Genomic DNA, 19403 nt, shown 5'->3' with positions numbered 1-19403 from the left:
GCTTCTGCCTCCCAAGTGCTAGGATTAAAGGCGTGCGCCACCACGCCGGCTTCAGGTCACACTCTTAAGCACCTGAGCCATCTCCAGCCCCTCTACTACTTTCCTTTCCAAGGAAAGGAAACTTCTAGGCTGCTGACACCATCAGAGATGACCAGGTAGGACAGACTGACCTTAATCTGCTCATACTTGAGAACAGAGGGATGGTTCTCCAGATCCTGGTAAATGTGAGGAGTCAAAAGGCGGGCGATTTCAGGACGCATGCGGTGCTGAAACGACAGATGTTGGAAATCAGCAACAAGAGCAAGACAAAGGGCCACATCTCTGGAAACCTGCAGAAGGAACACTGAGGCACACTGGGAGAAAGCATGATACAAGCGGCTGGGTCCTGCAAAGCAGGGGACCTTGTAGTGGCTGAAACCATCTTTCTGATGGGCAATTTCAGGTAAGCCAGCTCTAATTGCTGGCACGTGGCACAAACCAGAAACCTAGACATCTGTAGCAACACAAACCCAGCCGCTCACCTGGTGATTCAGACGGACGAAGGGGATGTTCACTTTTACCAGCCGCTCAAACAGGGATACCTCAAGGTTGAAGTTCTTGGCCAGATCATACACGTTAGCACTGGGACGTAGCTGGGGAGAGAAACAGTTGGGAATTCTCTGTTGGAACACACTGATCACCCACAGCATGTGTCTGAAGCATAGTCTGTTGAAAGGTAGACACGAGTCTTGGTGCTGACAGGTCAAGGATTAATAGTGACGAGGACTGGAAAACCCAGGTGATATAACGAAGAGCCCAAGGGTGGAAATTCTTTAGCTTGGCCTCTCAACAGTGACATCTGAGTTGACAACAGCATGGAGGAAGCTGCCAGTCATTTATCCATTTGAAAAAGCAAACCATGAAAAGGGACAGGAAGGACAGTGAATGGGAGCCCCGAGCAAACGAGGTGAGCCAGAGACACAGGACAACACCCACTCTTGATTTTGAGAAGCTTTTGCTATGTTCAGCTTCTAGACCCAGGTGTGGTTGTGCATGACCCTGTAATCCCACACTTGAAAGTTGGGGGCAAGGGTCAGGAGTTATAAAGCCATCCTCAGCTACAAATTGAATTCAAGGCTACCATGGACTACATGAGACCATCTCGAAACCAAAGAAGCTTGATTTTTGACATCAAGAGCAGTGAAAAGCCCCTGGAGGGCGGGGGTTGAGAGTGACATGCTCTCACTTACAAGAATTGTGAGGTTTGGGCTCGTCTGAGGCAGGCGTATCAGTATGTAGCACAAGCTTGTGGCCAAGCCTGGGTAATTTACTTTTTGTTGTTTTTTATATTTAATTCACTTTGGCTTCTTTTCAGGGGACAGAGCAGCAGGTAGCAAAAATGGAAGTAAAAGACTAAAGAACTTTCTATGTAATTGCCCATGCAAAGGGCTGGAGAGATGGCTCTGTGGCTGGTTAGAGTACTGGCTGTTCTTGCAGAGGATCCAAATTCAATTCCCAGCACCCAGGCAGCAGTTCACAACTGACTGTAACTCCAGTCTATGGGAACCTGTCACCCTCTTCTGGCTCCACAGGCACTGCAGGTATGTGGTACGGTGACATACACACAGGCAAGACACCAACATCCACCATACACATTAAAAGAAAAAAGACATTGTTTAATCTTTTTTAAAGGCATGATGAATTTGAACTAAGCAAGGTAGTACAGTTCTATAATCCCAGAAGCCTGAGGCAGGAGGATTACACATTTGAGGCCAACCTAATCTGTATGGCTGGGGAGGGGCCCTGGGCGCAATTTCTAGCAGTGGCACCGTGCAGGAAAAGAACGTGGGATTCAAGGAAGAGCAGGCATAGACAGTCACCAATAAGCTCAAGGACTGTTACACAGAGACGCCAGATCCTCTGTCCTATTTTCCAGAGAACACCCCACTTTCTAAGAATTCTTGCTTTACCTGCTGGTGGTCCCCAATCAGAATGAGATGCTGGCAAGCTTTGCTTAGCGTGGCAATGGTGTGGGCCTCAAGAACCTCGGCTGCCTCTTCTACAATGACGATCCGAGGCTCTACTTGTTGAAGGATCTGGCGGTACTTGGCAGCACCTCAAATCAGGAAAGAGGAGAGAGGCTCCTTTGAGCTGGGGCACAGAACCCAGAGGGCTCCTCTGCTGTATCTTTCCTGGGCTGACAGATAACTAAGCCTCCTTCTCATCTGGGGCTGAAGTGGCCACTAAGCAAGAGGATGGCCACTAAGCAAGAGGATGGGCACTTAGTGAGAGGGTGGGCACTGAGTGAAAGGGTGGGCACTGTGTGGTCCTGAGCTTTATGCTTCTTGGTTATTGTTTTGAGTTTTAAGCTCTGCAGCAACAAGTAGGAGACCATCACAAGAGTTCCCAGGTAAGGCTGGCTTCACCGCTCTCTGCAGTTTTCCTCATTTGACGGGATCTGGACACCACGGCGAACTCGGCTTCAACAGGTAAAGCCCCCACCTTCCTACCTGTGGTTGTCATGCCCACAACCTGGGCATCTTTAAGGATGTGCAGGTCTTCCTGGAGTCTCAGTTCAGCCATTCTGTCTGCTGATGTGCGGTACTGGCGTTCATAGCTGAGGATCCTCCGGCGAGTGTCAGCTTGGTACATCTGCAGCCACAGCCTGGAGAATGAAACCAGGGAAAGGAAGCCTTTCTTCTCTAAGTGTTTTTTGAGGAAATGATGTACCAGTTTCTGATGTGAATCCTAAAGCCCTACAGAGCTGACAGGCCAGGCAGGGAGAGTGAGACTCAGAGTTAGAGAAAACACGAGTAAAATGGCGGGTGGTGGTGGCGCACTCCTTTAATTCCATTATTTGGGAGGCAGAGGTAGGCGGATCTCTGTGAGTTCCAGGGCAGCCAGGGCTACACAGTGAAATTCTGTCTCACAAAAACAGAAAAAGAAAAAAGAAAAAAAAAAAAAGAATCTAAAATGCCACATAAAAGATGTTCAGAGTCCTTGGGATAAGGAAGAAGGGCAGGCACAGGGTACAGACAGCTCTGCCATCAAAGCTTCCCAGTGACTTTCTACTTTTCACCTCAACTGTAAGAGGTCCTGCCCAATCTGACACATTCCCCATTCTAGAACAGAAAAGGAATTCTGTGGGAAATGACACGGACGGACTAGGCTTGGGCACCATACCCGTACCTATAAAGCTGCCAGCGGGTGTTCAGGTCCAGTTGCCAGATGTCCTGGATGGCATTGGCCTCAGCCTCAGTCATGGTGTTCAGTTTGCGAAGCTCAGCCTTCACTTTTCTCTTCATTTTCTTTTTCTGGGTACGCTGGGTCTGTAGACGTCAAGACCAGGCCAGAGATTGAGCAGAGGCCCCAGCACAGAAGTGAAGGAGTTACCACCCCAGCAGACATTGTCTCATTCTCTTAACAGCTACTCCAACATGAGAAGCTGATTAGATGCTCTAGAACCTGCCTGGGTCCCAAGCCTATCTTGTCTTTTATCAGGCAGTGTGACCTAGGTGCTGGCTGTCGACCTGGCAACGTGAAGAACCCTGGGAAGGATTTCCACTGGCCAGCAATGGCTGTCATTGGCCATCTTTACTTATGTTTCACTTCTAATATCACACACAAAGTCTTATATAGCATCACAACATTTTCTAACAGGTGGGTTTCTAACAGGTGCTTCTCCTACCTGAGCTCTCCTGGACTACCATCTGTTTCTCTTTCTGAAGTGGGTGTGTGTCATCAAAGCAGAGGGGATTGGGCTCTCGGTGGACGCTGCCTAAGAGCAGGTGTTTAGTTCTTGGCCTGCCACAGGCCGACTACAATGGCCCAATGCACTCACAATATCTTAGGAGAAAGCACTCCCTTCTGGATCTGTCACTGAATGAGGTTACAGGATTTTGGGAAGACTGGTGTGTGAAGCAGACATCATTACACTAAAGTCCCCACCCCCAAGTGACACAACAGAGAAAAGCTCAATACACAGTTCTGAGAACTGGGCTCATATCTCTGCCCTACGCAATGCTGTTGACCCAAACCAGTAAGGCACAGAGAGAGCATCAGGTAAAAACTACTGCATCCAAATTGTCCTTCAGAGACCTTCATTCTCAGTAAGGGGTTCAAATCGGTATTTGGAGTAGCCAGTCTCCTGCTGTCACAGTAGCACAGAGTAAATGATGCTAAGGGCCAGATCCTAGGCTTACTGAGGACGAAGCCTACACTCCTGTCTTGCTTCCATCCTCTATGTCTACATTGGCTGCTCATGAACAAGAGAATGAAGCACTGTCAGTATGTACCACGTTCTCCTGAAAACTGCAGGGGAGCACCCTGGCACCTGTTTCTTGTCTAAGTTGCTAGTTCTTGCGGGTCCCCTCTGACTGACCGTAGCTTTTCTGTCCCCAGCTGTGAGAATGACCTGAAGCCACAGCAGTCACAGGAGTGGTTCACCCTATGGTGTCTGCTTCAGCAGAACCTAACTCAAGCCTGCTTGGTAAACCTGAATCCTCTTCCCCACTCCAGGCCTTAGGGGAAGAAGTGAGTTTACCTCCCACTCTTCTGCAGCTTGCTCCTGTCCAGCCGTAGTTCCAGGCCCATACTGGTCTAGCCTCATGGCCAAAAGGATTTTAGCCAACTCCTGGTCCGCCCCATTCTCTTCCTTTTTTCTTCGCCGGGGTCTCACCACCTCTTCTTCTTCAATCACTCGGTCTGCTTCAATCAGGTCGGCTTCCTCAGCGATATCAATCAGGGAAGCCTCCTCTTCCCCTTCCTCCTCCTCTTCCCCTTCTGCCTGGGCTAAGAGAGGAAGCAGGAGGAACAAGGACACCTATAAGAGCTCACACACAAGACAGTTTCACAGCAACAAGCAGGGAAGGGAAGTGAGAGGAATGTTAGGGACAGACACCTAACATTTTTTGTATGTTAGTGTTACACTTTGTGATGGTTTAATAATCAGATAAAAAAAGGCTTTTTTTTTCCTTTTTGGAGACAGAGTCTCATTGTGTCCTGCTATGCTCTATGAAGACCAGGCTGGCCTTGAGCTCTAAGAGATCTGCCTGCCTCTGGACTCAAACTCACAGAGATTCACCTGCTTCTGCCTCCTGAATGCTGGGACTAAAGGCAAGTGCCACCACTGCCCAGCCATGCTGTAGGAGCGGCGGGCTGCGTTACGTCCGGCTCCCAGCCACCTGGCTAGCTTATTCCCCGAAATAATTACACGGAAACTGTATTCTTTTAAACACTGCTTGGCCCATTAGCTCTAGCCTCTTACTGGCCATCTCTCACATCTAGATTAACCCATTTCTAATAATCTGTGTACCACCACAAGGTGGTAGCTTACCGGTAAGATCTTAACCTGCGTCTGTGTCTGGTGGGAGAATCATGGCGACTGACTGACTTGGCTTCTTTCTCCCAGCATTCTGTCTGTCTACTCCACCTACCTAATTTTCTGTCCTATTAAAGGGCCAAGGCAGTTTCTTTATTTAACCAATGAAATCAACACAAAACAGATGACTCTTCTCCATCACAGCCAAAACTGTTTTGTTTTTGTTTTGTTTTGTTTTTTTGAATTTTCGAGACAGGGTTTCTCCATAGCTTTTGGTTTCTGTCCTGGAACTACCTCTTGTAGACCAGGCTGGTCTTGAACTCACAGAGATCCACCTGCTTCTGCCTCCCGAGTGCTGGGATTAACATCACCTCCTGGCTCCAAAACTGTTTTTGAAGAAAGGTTTTACTCTATCAAATATACAAATGAGGGTAAGGAAAAATAAAATGTAAATGTGAAAATTACTTTTAATGTGTCTGAGTTTTATTTATTTTTATTTTATGCACATTGGCGTTTTGCCTCCAGGTATGTCTGTGTGAGGGTGTCTGATCTTGGAGATATAGACAGTTGTGAGCTGCCATGTGGGTGCTGGGAATTGAACCTGGGACCTCTGGATGAGCAGTCAGTGCTCTTAACCGCTGAGCCCTCTCTCCAGCCCCTATGTGTTTGAGTTTTTGCCTGCATGTATGTCTGTGCACCACAAGTGTGCCTGATGTCGGTGTTGGATGCTCGAAGGCTAGACGTTTGTGAGCTGCCATGTAGGTGCTGGGAACTAAACCCATGATCTTAACTGCTAAGCCCTCTCTCCAGCCTCTCACTCTGTACAGTTTCTGTTTCTTCTCTGAGTCAGTCTTGCCATATAGCCTAGGCTGGCCCCTGACTTCTGGGATTGTAATTGTTCACAACCATATGTTAAGTTCTCTGTTTTTTTACACTGACTTTTATTATTATCAATATGTGCATATGTGTGTTGAGAAAAATTCTCACATAGATCAAGCTGGCCTTGAAGTTGTTATACAGTTGGGTTTTTTGAGACAGGGTTTCTCAACAGTCCTGCCTCTCCTAGAACTCACTATGTAGTCAAGATGGTTTTAACTCACAAAGATCTGCCTCTGCCTACCTAGAGTTGGGATTAAAGGCATGTGTCACCATGCCCAGTTTCAGGGGTGCAGAGGACACGAAGGCCTGCAATGTGCCGAGCTCTAACTCCCCAGGTCTAACAAGCACTTCCATGTCGTACTCAATAAGAGCGCTCTGTCACTTCTACTGTGCCTGCTCGGTGTGCGCCTCACTTCCCTGCAGTCTTCGGCTGACTGACTCAGACTTGTTAAGCATGGGCGCCGCATTGAGTCATGTGGCTTTCACCACACTCCAGCTGAAGATACGTTGGGTCACATGAACTTCTTACCTGTGCTCTCAGGTCCTGCTGGAGGAGCACTATGAGTGAAAGAACCCACACCAAGTCCCAGCCATTCAAGCATCATGGAATGCTTCGAGGGCTGGACACAGACCCAGTCAGCATCCTGTGAAGGAAGAATTGTCGGTCGTGAGACTTCTATGACTACCGGTATGAAGACAGTGTCTCCTCAGGGAAGTTAAAATTCTTTCCTCTGGGCAGTGGTGGCATGCACACCTTTACTCTCAGCCTGGTCTAAGGAGTGAATTCCAGGACAGCCAGGGCTATACAGAGGGACCCCATCTCAGGAAAAAAAAACAAAAAAACAAAACAAAAAACCCCCCACACACAATCAAAAAACCAAAAAACAAAAAATTTCCTGAGGGCAAATCTCAAGAGCAGGTTCTTTCTTAATCTGTATGAAGTTCTGGGTTCTAACCCAAGCACAGAAAATCTAAACCAAACCTTAAGGTTCAGAGGCTATTAGGTTGCTGATACATATCTGTGATCTTAGCACTCGGGAGACAATGTAAAGGGGTCAGAGGTCTAAAGGCCAGCCTCAGCTATATAGTGAGTTAGAGATCAGTATGGGCTACCTGTACGCTCACCTTAAAATAAATAAATAAATAAATAAATAAAATAATAAATGAAATGGGGAGACTACAAAACTGGGACATTTAATACTATTTACACAAAATGTTAAAATCCAAATATCTAGTCTGTCCTGACAAAGTCAAGAGAACCCTAGCAACAAGAAGCCTTTGTACCAAATGGCAGTGGGCAGCTGGAGCTGAGCTGTACCTGTCCCACCGTTTCCCACCAGCCCAGTGAGACAAGGCCAGCTACCTTACAGAGTCGGTCTTCGTGACTCCTAGCAGGGCCCTCTGAAGGCTGGCAGTGTAATTGCTTACTTGGGATCACACTGGCACAAATGCCACAGTATATGCTCTACACCTGTCAACTCCCAAGTCCTTGAAATGAAAGGTTATGATTTTCTTCCATGTGATACTTAATAACTGGGCACAATGTCATAAGTCTATAATTTCAGCATCTAGGAGATGAGGGCAGGAGGATCAGGAGTTCCAGGTCATCTTGGCTGTGGATTACATAATGAATGCAAAGACAACCGGAGATATATGAGACTGTCTCAAAAACAGGCTAGAGAGACAGCTCAGCAGTGAAGAGCATTGGTAAACTTTCCAGGGTCCTGAGTTCAATTTCCAGCCAGCATCTACATGGTGTTCACAACTGTTTCTAACTTCAGATACAGGGCATAGTGCTTTCTTCTGGTCTCTGTGGGCACCAAGCATAAAAGTGGTGCACACACATACATGCAGGCAAAACACCCAGCCATGCACATAAAAATAAAATTAAACAAAAGCAAAGCACACCTTTAATCACAGAACTTGAGAGGCAGAGGCAGGTGGATCTCTTAAGAGTTTGAGATCAGCCTGGTCTAGATAGTGAGACCCTATCTCAAACAAAAAAATAAAAAAAAAAACAGTTGGGCAGTGGCGGCACACGCCTTTAATCTCACCACTAGGGAGGCAGAGACAGGCAGATCTCAGTGAATTCGAGGCCAGCCTGGTCTACAAAGTGAGTTCCAGAACAGCCAGACTGTTACACAGAGAAACCCTGTCTCAAAATAAATAAATAAATAAAAAATAAAATAAATAATAAAAAAACGAGTTCCAAAGAGAAACTCCAGAAACACTTGAGTTCTGAGGGTTACAGATATTAACTTGTTTGTTTATATAGTAATCCTCTAACAATGAAGTTGATCAGTAAAAAATTTCCATTTTTGCTGGTTTTGGAGACAGCATTCCAGGGTGCATCCTTAGAACTCATTATGTCACTCCAGGCTGGTCTGGAGCCTGCAGCGATCTTCTTGTCTCTGCTGCCGGGAGCTAGGCATGTGCCGCTGTATCTACTGAAACTGCCACGTTTCTCTAAGTCACATTTACAAGTGCTAGCAGCTTCATAGTGCTTGACTTAATGCTACTGTTTTTAGTGTGTGTGTGTGTGTGTGTGTGTATGTGCGCGCGCGCGTGCACATATGCACGCACTTTCAGGACCCTGCTCTTTTGTTAGTTAAGTACTCTTTTACTGAGCAAACCTCCAAACTCCAACATAATGTTAGCCTCATCTTGTAGCAGAATAACTTGGCATATAAAATCAAGTAGCTTGTCCAAAGCAAAGCCTATCCCAGCAGGTGTACTACAGAGCCTGGGTCCTGACAGGGCCCTCGATGGCCTCATCTCAAGAGGACACTCTTCACCAGCAGCATCAGACCTGCAGACACATAAGGCTCTGGTCCGTGGCTTCTGCTGAAGTTGCTTCCATGTGCTGAGCATCCTCCGGGCAGCCCTACCTGCACAGGTCCACTCATGAGGCTGTCCCAGTGCTGGGGAGAGATGTACTTCTCCAGATACTGCTCCCGAACGACACCATGCATAGTGCATTCCAGGGTCTTGGCCCCTTCAAGAAGTTCTTGCTCTGATTCCTTCATCCCTGTCACAATCTGCCAAGAACAGAAAGAAATACGATGAAGAAACATTCTCCCCCAATGCCACCCTCTGCCCTGAGGAAAAATAAAGAGAAGAAAGAAAATGTAAGAATGAATAAGAAGTCAGGCGGTGGTAGCGCACACATTTAAGCCCAGCACTGGGGAGGCAGAGGCAGGAGGATCTCTGTGAGTTCGAGGCCAGCTTGATTTACAGAGCAAATTACAGGACAGGCTCCAAAGCTAAAGAGAAACCCTGTTTCGTAAAACAAGAAAGAAAGAAAGAAAGAAAGAAAGAAAGAAAGAAAGAAAGAAAGAAAGAAAGAAAGAAAGAAAGAAAGAGAGAGAGAAAGAAAGACTAATAAACACACCAGTGAGTCAACAAGAGTTTCTCAAGTACATCATGTGGTCTTGAAACCCATGGACGAGGGTTCAATGGCTGCCCAGGCAGTAAGCAGGGCAAGCAAAGGAGGACCCAGTGGAAACAGGCCCCAAGGTGCTCTAGATCAGACTTCAAGCCTCACAGCCTCTTTTCCTCCTTGCTAATAAGATCTGTTTTTTTTTTTTTTTCTCCACTTGTTTAAGAGACAGGTTCTTGCTACATTGCCCAGGCTGGTCACAAACTTCTGGTTTAACCAATCCCTCCTGCCTCAATTATTTCCCTAATAGCTGGGAATAAAGGTTGGTGCCACTGTACCCAGTTATGATTTTTCTAAAAATATTTATTTATTTATTTACTATGTATACAATATTCTTTCTGTGTGTATGCCTGAAGGCCAGAAGAGGGCACCAGACCCCATTACAGATGGTTGTGAGCCACCATGTGGTTGCTGGGAATTGAACTCAGGACCTTTGGAAGAGCAGGCAATGCTCTTAACCTCTGAGCCATCTCTCCAGCCCCCCAGTTATGATTCTGATTGGGCACCCTGGTCAGATAAAAGACACGTGCACTTTTAATCCCTGCATTTGAGAGGCAGAGGCAGGCAGATCTCTGCGTTTTGTGGCCAGCCTGGTCTACAAAATGAATTTTAGGACATCCAGGACTACACAGAGAAAACCTGTCTTAAAAAACAAAGACACTTCACAGTAGGCTGTATTGTAGATAATTGGGGGGTAGCAGATGGAAGGTCCTGGTAGGGGCAAGAAAGGAACTTTTTCACCCTTTGACTTGGGCACCAAAAGATTAGCAGAATGAAATGCTAGAAGGAAGCTGGTCCTTCAGAGGGCTGAGAAGTTTGCCAGAAAGCCACTGCTTTGTTAGGTGGGTCGCTTAGCCCCTCAGCTATTCCAGTATCGGGACTTACGCTCATGTAGGCCCTTCGCAGGTGCATGGGGAGGTTGCGGCGGAATTCCCGCTTGTTCCTCAGCTCCCTCAGGGTGAACTGCTTCAGGATTTCACTGTTGCTCCTTCCACCCACTCGCACAATGCTGGTCTTCTGACACCTGTAAATGCCTGTGAAGAAACATGCAGTATTCCAGGGCTGAAAAGAGCAAGATACTGACCTGACCTGGTCCAGATGAGAGTTGTGTGTTCTAGGATCTTATTTCAATTGGTCCCTTAGGGAGCAAACCTGTGCTTACAGAAAGTTCACTCCACTTGTGTGAGGAGGCTACAAATAAAGTGTGGGCTGCCAAGCAGAAAAGTGTAGCACTTAAGAGCACTATGACGGCCTGCTGGGAAGGAGTCAGATCTGTGTGATTATTTCGGGGGTTAAGCTAGCTGGGCAGCTGGAATAACAAGCAGCCCGCTCCTTCTGTTACAGAATGGTGCCCAACATGGGCTCCAGGCAGCCAGGACTACACAAAGAAACTCTGTCTCAAACAAACAACAACAACAAAAGGTGTAAGGCCATGGACCTAAGACAGATGGAGAGAGCGCTCCGGCTTTAAGACTTAAGGCTGCAGAGCACAAGCGGATGGTCAGGCACTGAACTGGTGGCTGCTCTGTGAAAGACCAGAGACAGCAGCAATGTCCCTGTGTGGCTACAGTCTGAGTAAGTAAGAGCCCATCTCTGCAGCTCTAGCACAGCAACAGAAGCAAATGGCCAAGACCTGGGGCCCATTCCACACATGGAATGGCTGCTTATACGATGGAGACTCAGTTTTTGATCTGCTTTCCACTGCTCATTAAACCACTGATCCTAACACCCACAGCTCTACTGAAGGACCTGCTGCTGGAAACGCCAGAGGATCTGAGCTGGCTGCTAGACAGAGTCCACCAGGGCTTACATTGGTGGAAACAGCACAGAGAAATACAGAGCAAGGTATTTCAAAAGGAAGAATGCATACTTACTTATTCATTGGAGCAAAGAGCACTAAAAAGATTTATTTTATCTTTATTTTGTCCCCTGGAGCTGTTACCACAGGTAGATTGAAAGGTGTTCAATATGGGTGCTGAGAACTGAAGTCGCGTCCTCTGGAAGACTCAGCCGTCTCTCCAGCTCCTCATGAGTACTGTCTTGTGTGATTAACATGTTGTGTAAGTACAGTGAGAATATTTGTAGCCCTTAATGTTTACAGTCCATAGCACAGACCAAAAGGAAAACAAACAAACAAACAAACAAACTGGGCTGCTCTTCTAGAGGACCTGGGTTTGATTTCCAGCACCAACACAGCAGCTCACCACAACCGCTGTAACTCCAGTTTCAGGGCCCTGGATTCCCCTTTAGTGTCTGACAGCACTAGGCATTCACGTGCTATCACAGACATACATGCAGGCAAGCGCCCAAACACATGAAACAAAAATAAATTTTCTTCAAAAAATCAAAATTAAGGGCTGGAGATATGGTTCAGTGGTTAAGAGCACTGGCTGCTCTTCAAGAAGTCCTGAGTTCAATTCCCAGAGCTGACATGCTGTCTCACAGCCATCTTAATGGGACCTGATGCACTCTTCTGGCCTGCAGTTATACATGCAGGGCACTCATACATAAAATATAAACAAACAGATTTTTTAAAAATAATAAAAAAATACAAAAAGAACAGAGAAAAGGGACAATGGGGCAAGTGTACTTGAGACACGAGTTGGTACAACCTGGGTTGAATGCACTCAAGCTGAGTGGGGAAGGAAAAGGGGATAGCTAGGGGAGAAGAATCCTTGAGGACTGAAGGTGACTGAGGCCCCTGGGGTTGGGAAGCAGAAAAACAAAGGCAGAGAGTTCCCGGCCCAGCGTGTGCCTGCCTATCTGTGCAAGTGTAGTGCTGAGGATGAAGCCCAGGGTCTTGTGATGCACCAGGAAGTGCTCCTCCACCGGGCTGTATCTCCAGCCCCAGTAGAAAACAACTTTGCCTGGAGACATTTATTACCTTCTAGAAACTGATCCAAAGCATGATTAGTATAACATACAACCAAGATGGGGAACTTCTGGGCACTAATTTGCCAAACAGACTCGTTGCTCAAAAGGGCCTGAACAATTTTTAGACCCACGTAAGTTTTGCCTAGAAAAGAAAAAAAAAAAAAAAGACAAGTTACAAAATGGACATTTTTTTCAGTTTAATATTTTTATTAACTTAAAAGGTGAACAACTGTTTCAAATCTTGTTAAACATATTCATCTGAAATTTGCTTACATGGAGAAAAGACAGACAGAATTTCAAATACCAGTCCACTATCTGCTTCAAAACATTCTCATTAGCCAGATATGTTGGCACAGACGTGTAATCCCAACTCTTGAAACATAGAGGCAGGAGGATTGCTGTGAACTCAAGGTCAACCTGGACTTCATAGTGAGACTCTTATAAAACAAAGAATTATTCCTCCTTCTTCCATGAGAATGCATTGGAAGACAAAAGATTTTATAATGCTAGATGAGCCAGGTGGTGGTGGTGCACACTTTTAATCCCAACACTCAGGAGGCAGAGGCAAGTGGATCTCTGGGAGTTCAAGGCCAGCCTGGTTTATAGAGCGAATTCCAGGGCAGGCTCCAAAGCTACAGAGAAACCCTGTCTTGAAAAACAAAACAAAACAAATCAGCTATAAAAACAAAAAACAAACCAACAAACCAACTTTCTCTCTCTCTCTTTCTTTGTTTCTTGAGACAGGATTTCTCTGTGGAATGGCCATGGCTGTCCTGGATCTGCCTGCCTCTTTCTTTTCCTTCCTTCCTTCCTTCCTTCCTTCCTTCCTTCCTTCCTTCCTTCCTTCCTTCCTTCCTTCCTTCCTTCCTTCCTCCCTCTCTCTCTCCTCCCTCCCCCCTCCCTCCTTCTTCCCTTCTTTCTTTTTGAGACAGGCCTCTTGTAGTCCAGTGTAACCTGAAATTTACCATGTAGCAGAAGATGATCTTCTGTCCCTACTTTTCTAGAGCTAGGATTATAGATGCGAACCACTGCTTGATTATTTGGTGCTGGCTTTGTGCATGCCAGCCATACATGCAACCTGCCTAAATCACATGCCCAGCCTATATGAAAAATTCTGGTAGCTTTCACTTTTAATTCTAATAATGAAGATAGAAGGCACAAGTGGTCATATTACAGTTAAATAACAATACTCCAGGAAGCCTTGATTTGTTTCCATAGTTACTCCAGACCATGCCTTCCCCTTTCCACATCCCTCTCCTTACAGGAGTCTTGGGCTGCTGATTCCTGTCTGTGTGCACACTTCACTGACTTACAAGATGGGAACTCTACAAATAACAACTGCCATTTCATCAACCTGCCTTAGCCTCCCTGTCATCACAGGATGCCAGTCTCACAATTTAGACCCTGTAAAGGGACTAATAAATTACTTAGAATAAATTATTTATTTATGCCAGGACAGTGTCTATGCTGCCCAGGCTGATCCTCACCTCTGGAGCCCAGGTGATCCTCCTATCTTCCAAGCAGCTACTATAGCAGGTATATACTCACTTATAAAATATTTTTAAAAATCCATTTATTGTTGTTTTGAGGCACCATGTGTCCTTGAACTCTTGTTCCTCCTTAGGCCACCTTCCAAATGGTAGATTCACAGATGGGTCACGGCAATGGCTCAATTTTCTTCCCCCCTCTCAAGACAGGGTTTCTCTGTATAGCCCTAGCTGTCCTGGAACTTTACTCTGTAGACCAAGCTGGCCTCACACTCAGAAATCTGCATACCTCTGCCTCATAAGTGGTGGGAGTTAAAAAAAAAATAAAATAAATCTCGGGGCTGGAAAAATGGCTCTGTGGTTAAGAGTTCAATTCCCAGCATCCACATGGCAGCTCACAACTGTCTGCAACTCCAGTTCCAGATCTGCCATCATCACACATACACGCAAACAAAGCACCAATTCGTATAGAATAAAGATAGTTTAAAAAAATTTTAAAAACATTTAAAAAATACATTGAGATGGTTTGAAATGTAAACAGCACAGATGAGTCTGCTGGAGAGTCTTGGAGCCAAAATGGTCTTACTGGAGTAATCCATGTTAGGATTCCTGTGTCCCCAAGCCCATACAGAGACAGGGAGCCTCTTTCTTTCTTTCTTTCTTTCTTTCTTTCTTTCTTTCTTTCTTTCTTTCTTTCTTTCTTTCTTTCTTTCTCTTCCTTCCTTCCTTCCTTCCTTCCTTCCTTCCTTCCTTCCTTCCTTCCCTTTATTTATTTATGTATACGAGTACTCTGTCTTCCTGTACATCTGCACAACAGAAGAGGACATCAGATCCATTACAGATGGTTCTGAGCCACCATGTGGGTACTGGGACTTAAGCTCAGGTCCTCTGGAAGAGCAGTCAGCGCTCTTAACCACTGAGCCGTCTCTCCAGTCCCTCTTTTACTTTTTTTTTTTTAAAAACATACAAAAAACAGCAAACTCTTTTCAGTGTTTATTTGCTTTTTCCATCAATGTATGTTGGAGATAGTTTCCTGTTGGTACACAGAGACACATTCCACCTGCCTTTGAACAATTTCTAGCCAGCTCCTCTTTTCTTTTCTTTCTTTCTTTCTTTCTTTCTTTCTTTCTTTCTTTCTTTCTTTCTTTCTTTCTTTCTTTCTTAAGTTATGATTTCTCTATAGCTTTGGAGCCTGTCCTGGAACTAGCTCTTGTAGACCAGGCTGGCCTTGAACTCACAGACATCCACCTGTTACTGCCTCCCGAGTGCTGGGATTAAAGAAGTGCGCCACCACCACCCAGCTTCTTTTCTCTTTTTAAAGAAAAGGTCTCATGTAGCCTTGGCTAATCTCAAGTTTATTACGTGGCTGAGGCTGGCTCTGAACTCCTGATTTTCCTGTCACTGGGCACTGAGTACAGAGATCAGAGGAGTGTGCTGTCAACCCAAGCACCCATTGTTCACATTGTTCCCTATCTTATCTGAAAGGATCTCACCAATATATCCCTGGCTGGCTTGGAACTCACTATGTAGAACAGGCTGACTTCATACTTAGAGATCCATCTGCTCCTGTCCCTCCTGGGATAACAAATTTATGTCACTATGCTTGGCTCTTAGTGGCAAATTCTTTTTTTTTTTTCTTATTTTATTGTGCATTGATGTTTTGCCTGTATATATGTCTGTATGAGGGTGTCAGATTCCCTGGGAACTGGAGTTACAGACAGGTGTGAGATGCCATGTGGGTACTGGGAATCAAACCAGGCTCCTCTGAAAGAGCAGTCAGTGCTCTTAAACACTAAGCCATCTTTTCAGCTCCTGTGGAAAACACCTTACATATGCTTTTTGTAGACTATAGTATACTTGGGTCTGTGATGAGGGAAAAATGCAAATACTTCATTATTAGACTCAATAAAGTCATTAGCAATTGGCCATAAATTAAGTCCAAATTTCTACACTGTGTCAGGCTAAAGTAGACAATGTCCTTAAAAGCTTCAAGCTGCCGGGCGGTGGTGGCGCACGCCTTTAATCCCAGCACTCGGGAGGCAGAGGCAGGTGGATCTCTGTGAGTTCGAGACCAGCCTGGTCTACAAGAGCTAGTTCCAGGACAGGCTCCAAAACCACAGAGAAACCCTGTCTCGAAAAACCAAAAAAAAAAAAAAAAAAGCTTCAAGCTGACTGAGGGAACAACAGGAAAATCATTTCAACATGGCACAGGGAGCAACTGATTCTTCCTTTTGTTTTCTTCAAATAGCACATACAGAGTCCTTTAGCAGACATCAGACCCATGAGATGCAACGTCAAGGGAAAGAAACAGGACTCCTACCTTCCTGGGATGTCCACACTCATGGAGGAAAAAGATAACAGCCACACAAACCACTGTAAAATCGTGAATGTGGCAAAGGAGAAATTTGAAACCAGAAAAACATGTTAGCTTCTGAACTCACTGAGGCTGGGTAGCCTTCTCCGGAAAGACAGGTAAAGAAACAGGGTGCCTGTACGGGCAGGCTGCCCAGTCTTATCAGTGAATGAAGGCCAAGGTCTTCTTCCAGCAGGACAGCTTAGATAAGTGGACAGCAGAGACGTGAGGCAGAAAATGATTGAAAGTAGGTAATGGCGTTGCTGGGGGAGGGAGACAAGGTTAAGTCCTGGCTGCCTCTGCAGGCCTGGGACCGACACGGAGACTCAGGAGGAGGGAGAATCTTGGAAATTCAGCATGCTTCATTCATGCTTCTTCCCTCTTACAGGAGACACGTGCTGGAATTTTTCACTGACACTCAGAGTCAGGCCTCTGTGTGTCTGTGGCTAGTGTGTAAATTCTCTGGGTCTGAAATGATTACTAAAGTGCACTCATTCAAGTGACGGTGGGAGAAAACACTGCTGACAGCAAGTCACCGGGGAAGAGCACCAGAGATGGCAGAGAAGGAACATGAGGAGTCCCATATGTGCAGATGCGAACAGCTGGGAAATTAAAGAAGGGGTATTTGATAATTTTTGTTTTGTTGTTTTTGAAACAGGGTTTCTCTGTACAACAGCCCTGGTTGTCCTGGCACTCGCTCCCTAGACCAGGCGGGCTCTTCTTTCTTTTTTTTTTTTTTTTTTTTTTTTTTGGTTTTTCGAGACAGGGTTTCTCTGTGGTTTTGGAGCCTGTCCTGGAACTAGCTCTTGTAGACCAGGCTGGTCTCGAACTCACAGAGATCCGCCTGCCTCTGCCTCCCGAGTGCTGGGATTAAAGGCGCGCGCCACCGCCCGGCTCGGGCTCTTCTTTCTAAGACAGTGTCTTGTTCATGGTCTAAGCTGGATGAGAACTGACCACATAGCCAGGCTCACCTCAAGCTCTAGGCAACGCTCACCTCAGCCTTCTCAGTGCAGAGGTTTACAGTCCTTAGTCACCACTTCTGTCATGGCTTTAATCATTTCTCTTCCCCCACACCCTTTTTAAGACAGGGTTTCAGGCCAAGTGGTGGTGGCACACACCTTTAATCCCAGCACTCAGGAGGCAGAGGCAGGCGGATCTCTGATTTTGGGGACAGCCTGGACTACAGAGCGAGTTTCAGGAAGGCTCCAAAGCTATAGAGAAACCCTGTCTCAAAAAACAAAACAAAACAAAACAAAAAACAAACAGACAGGGTCGCACGTCTGGCCTTGAACTCACAGTCACCTGCCTTTGCTTTCCAAGTGCTAGGATTAAAGGCATGTGCCACCTTGCCTAGCTTTTCTTAATTTTTTAAAAATTCATTTTTAAAGATTTATTTTTAATTATGTGTGTCTGTGTGGAGACATTATATGAATGTACAGTTGATCTCAGAGGCCAAAAGAAGTCACTGGATCTTCTGGAACTGGAGTTATAGGCCAGCCTGGTCTATACTGTGAGATCTAAGACAATCAAGGCAATATAGTGAGTTCCTATCTTAAACAACAAAAACCAAAGCAACAACAACAACAACAACAAAAAATTAAATTGCCGGGCGGTGGTGGCGCACGCCTTTAATCCCAGCACTTGGGAGGCAGAGGCAGGCGGATCTCTGTGAGTTCGAGACCAGCCTGGTCTACAAGAGCTAGTTCCAGGACAGGCTCCAAAACCACAGAGAAACCCTGTCTCAAAAAACCAAAAAAAATAAATAAATAAAATAAAATAAAAATTAAATTATAAATGTCTATTTTTCTTGATACAGCAACAGCTGTCTCTTCTGGACACACAGAGTGGAACCGTGTCACACAACTCATGATACGCTGATACAACAGTCTATGAGTACTGTGCTGGAGTCTCCATGAACACATCTCCGTGGCAACATGAACAGAGCTGACTACAGGACAGTGTTATAGCAGGAAAACTGAACCCAAGTGTAGTCTGTGTGAAGACTCATAGGATAGTCCCTGGAAGGATACACAGGAAAATCGTTTATATCATTTGCTTAAGGAAGGGACTGGGGTGGTGGGAGCCAGGGACTTTTCAAAATATGAGATGAGCTGCTATTTCTTTTTTTTTTTTTTTTTTTGATTTTTCGAGACAGGGTTTCTCTGTGGTTTTGGAGCCTGTCCTGGAACTAGCTCTTGTAGACCAGGCTGGTCTCGAACTCACAGAGATCCGCCTGCCTCTGCCTCCCAAGTGCTGGGATTAAAGGCGTGCGCCACCACCGCCCGGCTGAGCTGCTATTTCTTAAAAGAACACTAAAATTAATGAGCCAGAAAACTTAACATCTCAAACGAACAAAAACCTGATACCATGTAGCTTGGCCTGAAAAAGACTGACACCACCCAGAATCCACACTGGAAAGGAAGGACATCACAGATGAGCACCAACCCTCCCCTTCCTACATCTGCACATGTTATTCCTTTAGAAAGAGACAGCTCCTAGCACTAAGGAGGCAGAGGCAGGTGGATCTCTGTGCTTGAGGCCAGCCTGGTCTACAGAGTGACTTATACAACAGCCAGGGCTGCACAGAGAAATGCTATCATGAAAAGCCAAAAAAACAGAGAGAGAGAGAAAGCTTTCTATTCTGCTTCATGAACTTTTTTGTTTTGGGGACAGGGATGGAGTTCCAGCTGGCCTGGAACCTTGTAGTGACAGGAAAGCCATAAAGTCCTGATTGCCTGTGGAGGCCCACAGAAGTGGATCCGCATCCGTTTCCACCTTGAACTAAAGGTCAGACAGTTCAGATCTACTCTTGCTCCTTTGAGGTTACTGACAGGGTGTCTGACCTAAGGTATAGCTACAGGATGTCTTACATAGATACGGTGTGGTTACTTAATGTTTTGGGTATTGAGGAGGTAATTAAATTTATTTGTTCTCTGTATCATGGTAAAGGAGTCCATTACCTCCCTCCCCTTTTGAATTGGGGTAGATAAGGAGAGATTATTCACTGCATGCCCTCCCGATTCTATCTCTTGTCTATTTCTTTCCTCAATCCACACTCCCCTGCTCTGGACC

The 19403-nt window shown here is 45.8% G+C and overlaps 1 protein-coding gene across 3 annotated transcripts in view; it reads right to left on the bottom strand.

Annotated features, from left to right (window-relative positions):
- Nucleotides 1–19403, bottom strand: part of Znfx1 (zinc finger NFX1-type containing 1) — a 32627-nt gene that overhangs the window by 4241 nt on the left and 8983 nt on the right. For 2 of the 3 annotated variants that reach the window (XM_057780385.1, XM_057780384.1), the window contains exons 4-13: nt 12502–12633; nt 10503–10651; nt 9067–9216; nt 6708–6822; nt 4523–4770; nt 3169–3308; nt 2490–2644; nt 1950–2095; nt 522–632; nt 171–266 (exon numbers count right to left, since the gene is read on the bottom strand). In XM_057780385.1, the coding sequence (XP_057636368.1) occupies nt 171–266; nt 522–632; nt 1950–2095; nt 2490–2644; nt 3169–3308; nt 4523–4770; nt 6708–6822; nt 9067–9216; nt 10503–10651; nt 12502–12633 (1442 nt within the window). Of the gene's footprint in view, nt 1–170; nt 267–521; nt 633–1949; nt 2096–2489; nt 2645–3168; nt 3309–4522; nt 4771–6707; nt 6823–9066; nt 9217–10502; nt 10652–12501; nt 12634–19403 lie in introns of those variants that run through there. The other variant, XM_057780386.1, reaches the window with a different exon arrangement.

The sequence above is a fragment of the Chionomys nivalis genome, chromosome 9 (genome assembly GCF_950005125.1).
Source record: "Chionomys nivalis chromosome 9, mChiNiv1.1, whole genome shotgun sequence".
In the NCBI taxonomy this organism is placed as follows: Eukaryota; Metazoa; Chordata; class Mammalia; order Rodentia; family Cricetidae; genus Chionomys; species Chionomys nivalis.
The sequence above is the reverse complement of the archived record's forward strand: the minus strand, read 5'-3'. Positions and strand labels throughout refer to the sequence as shown.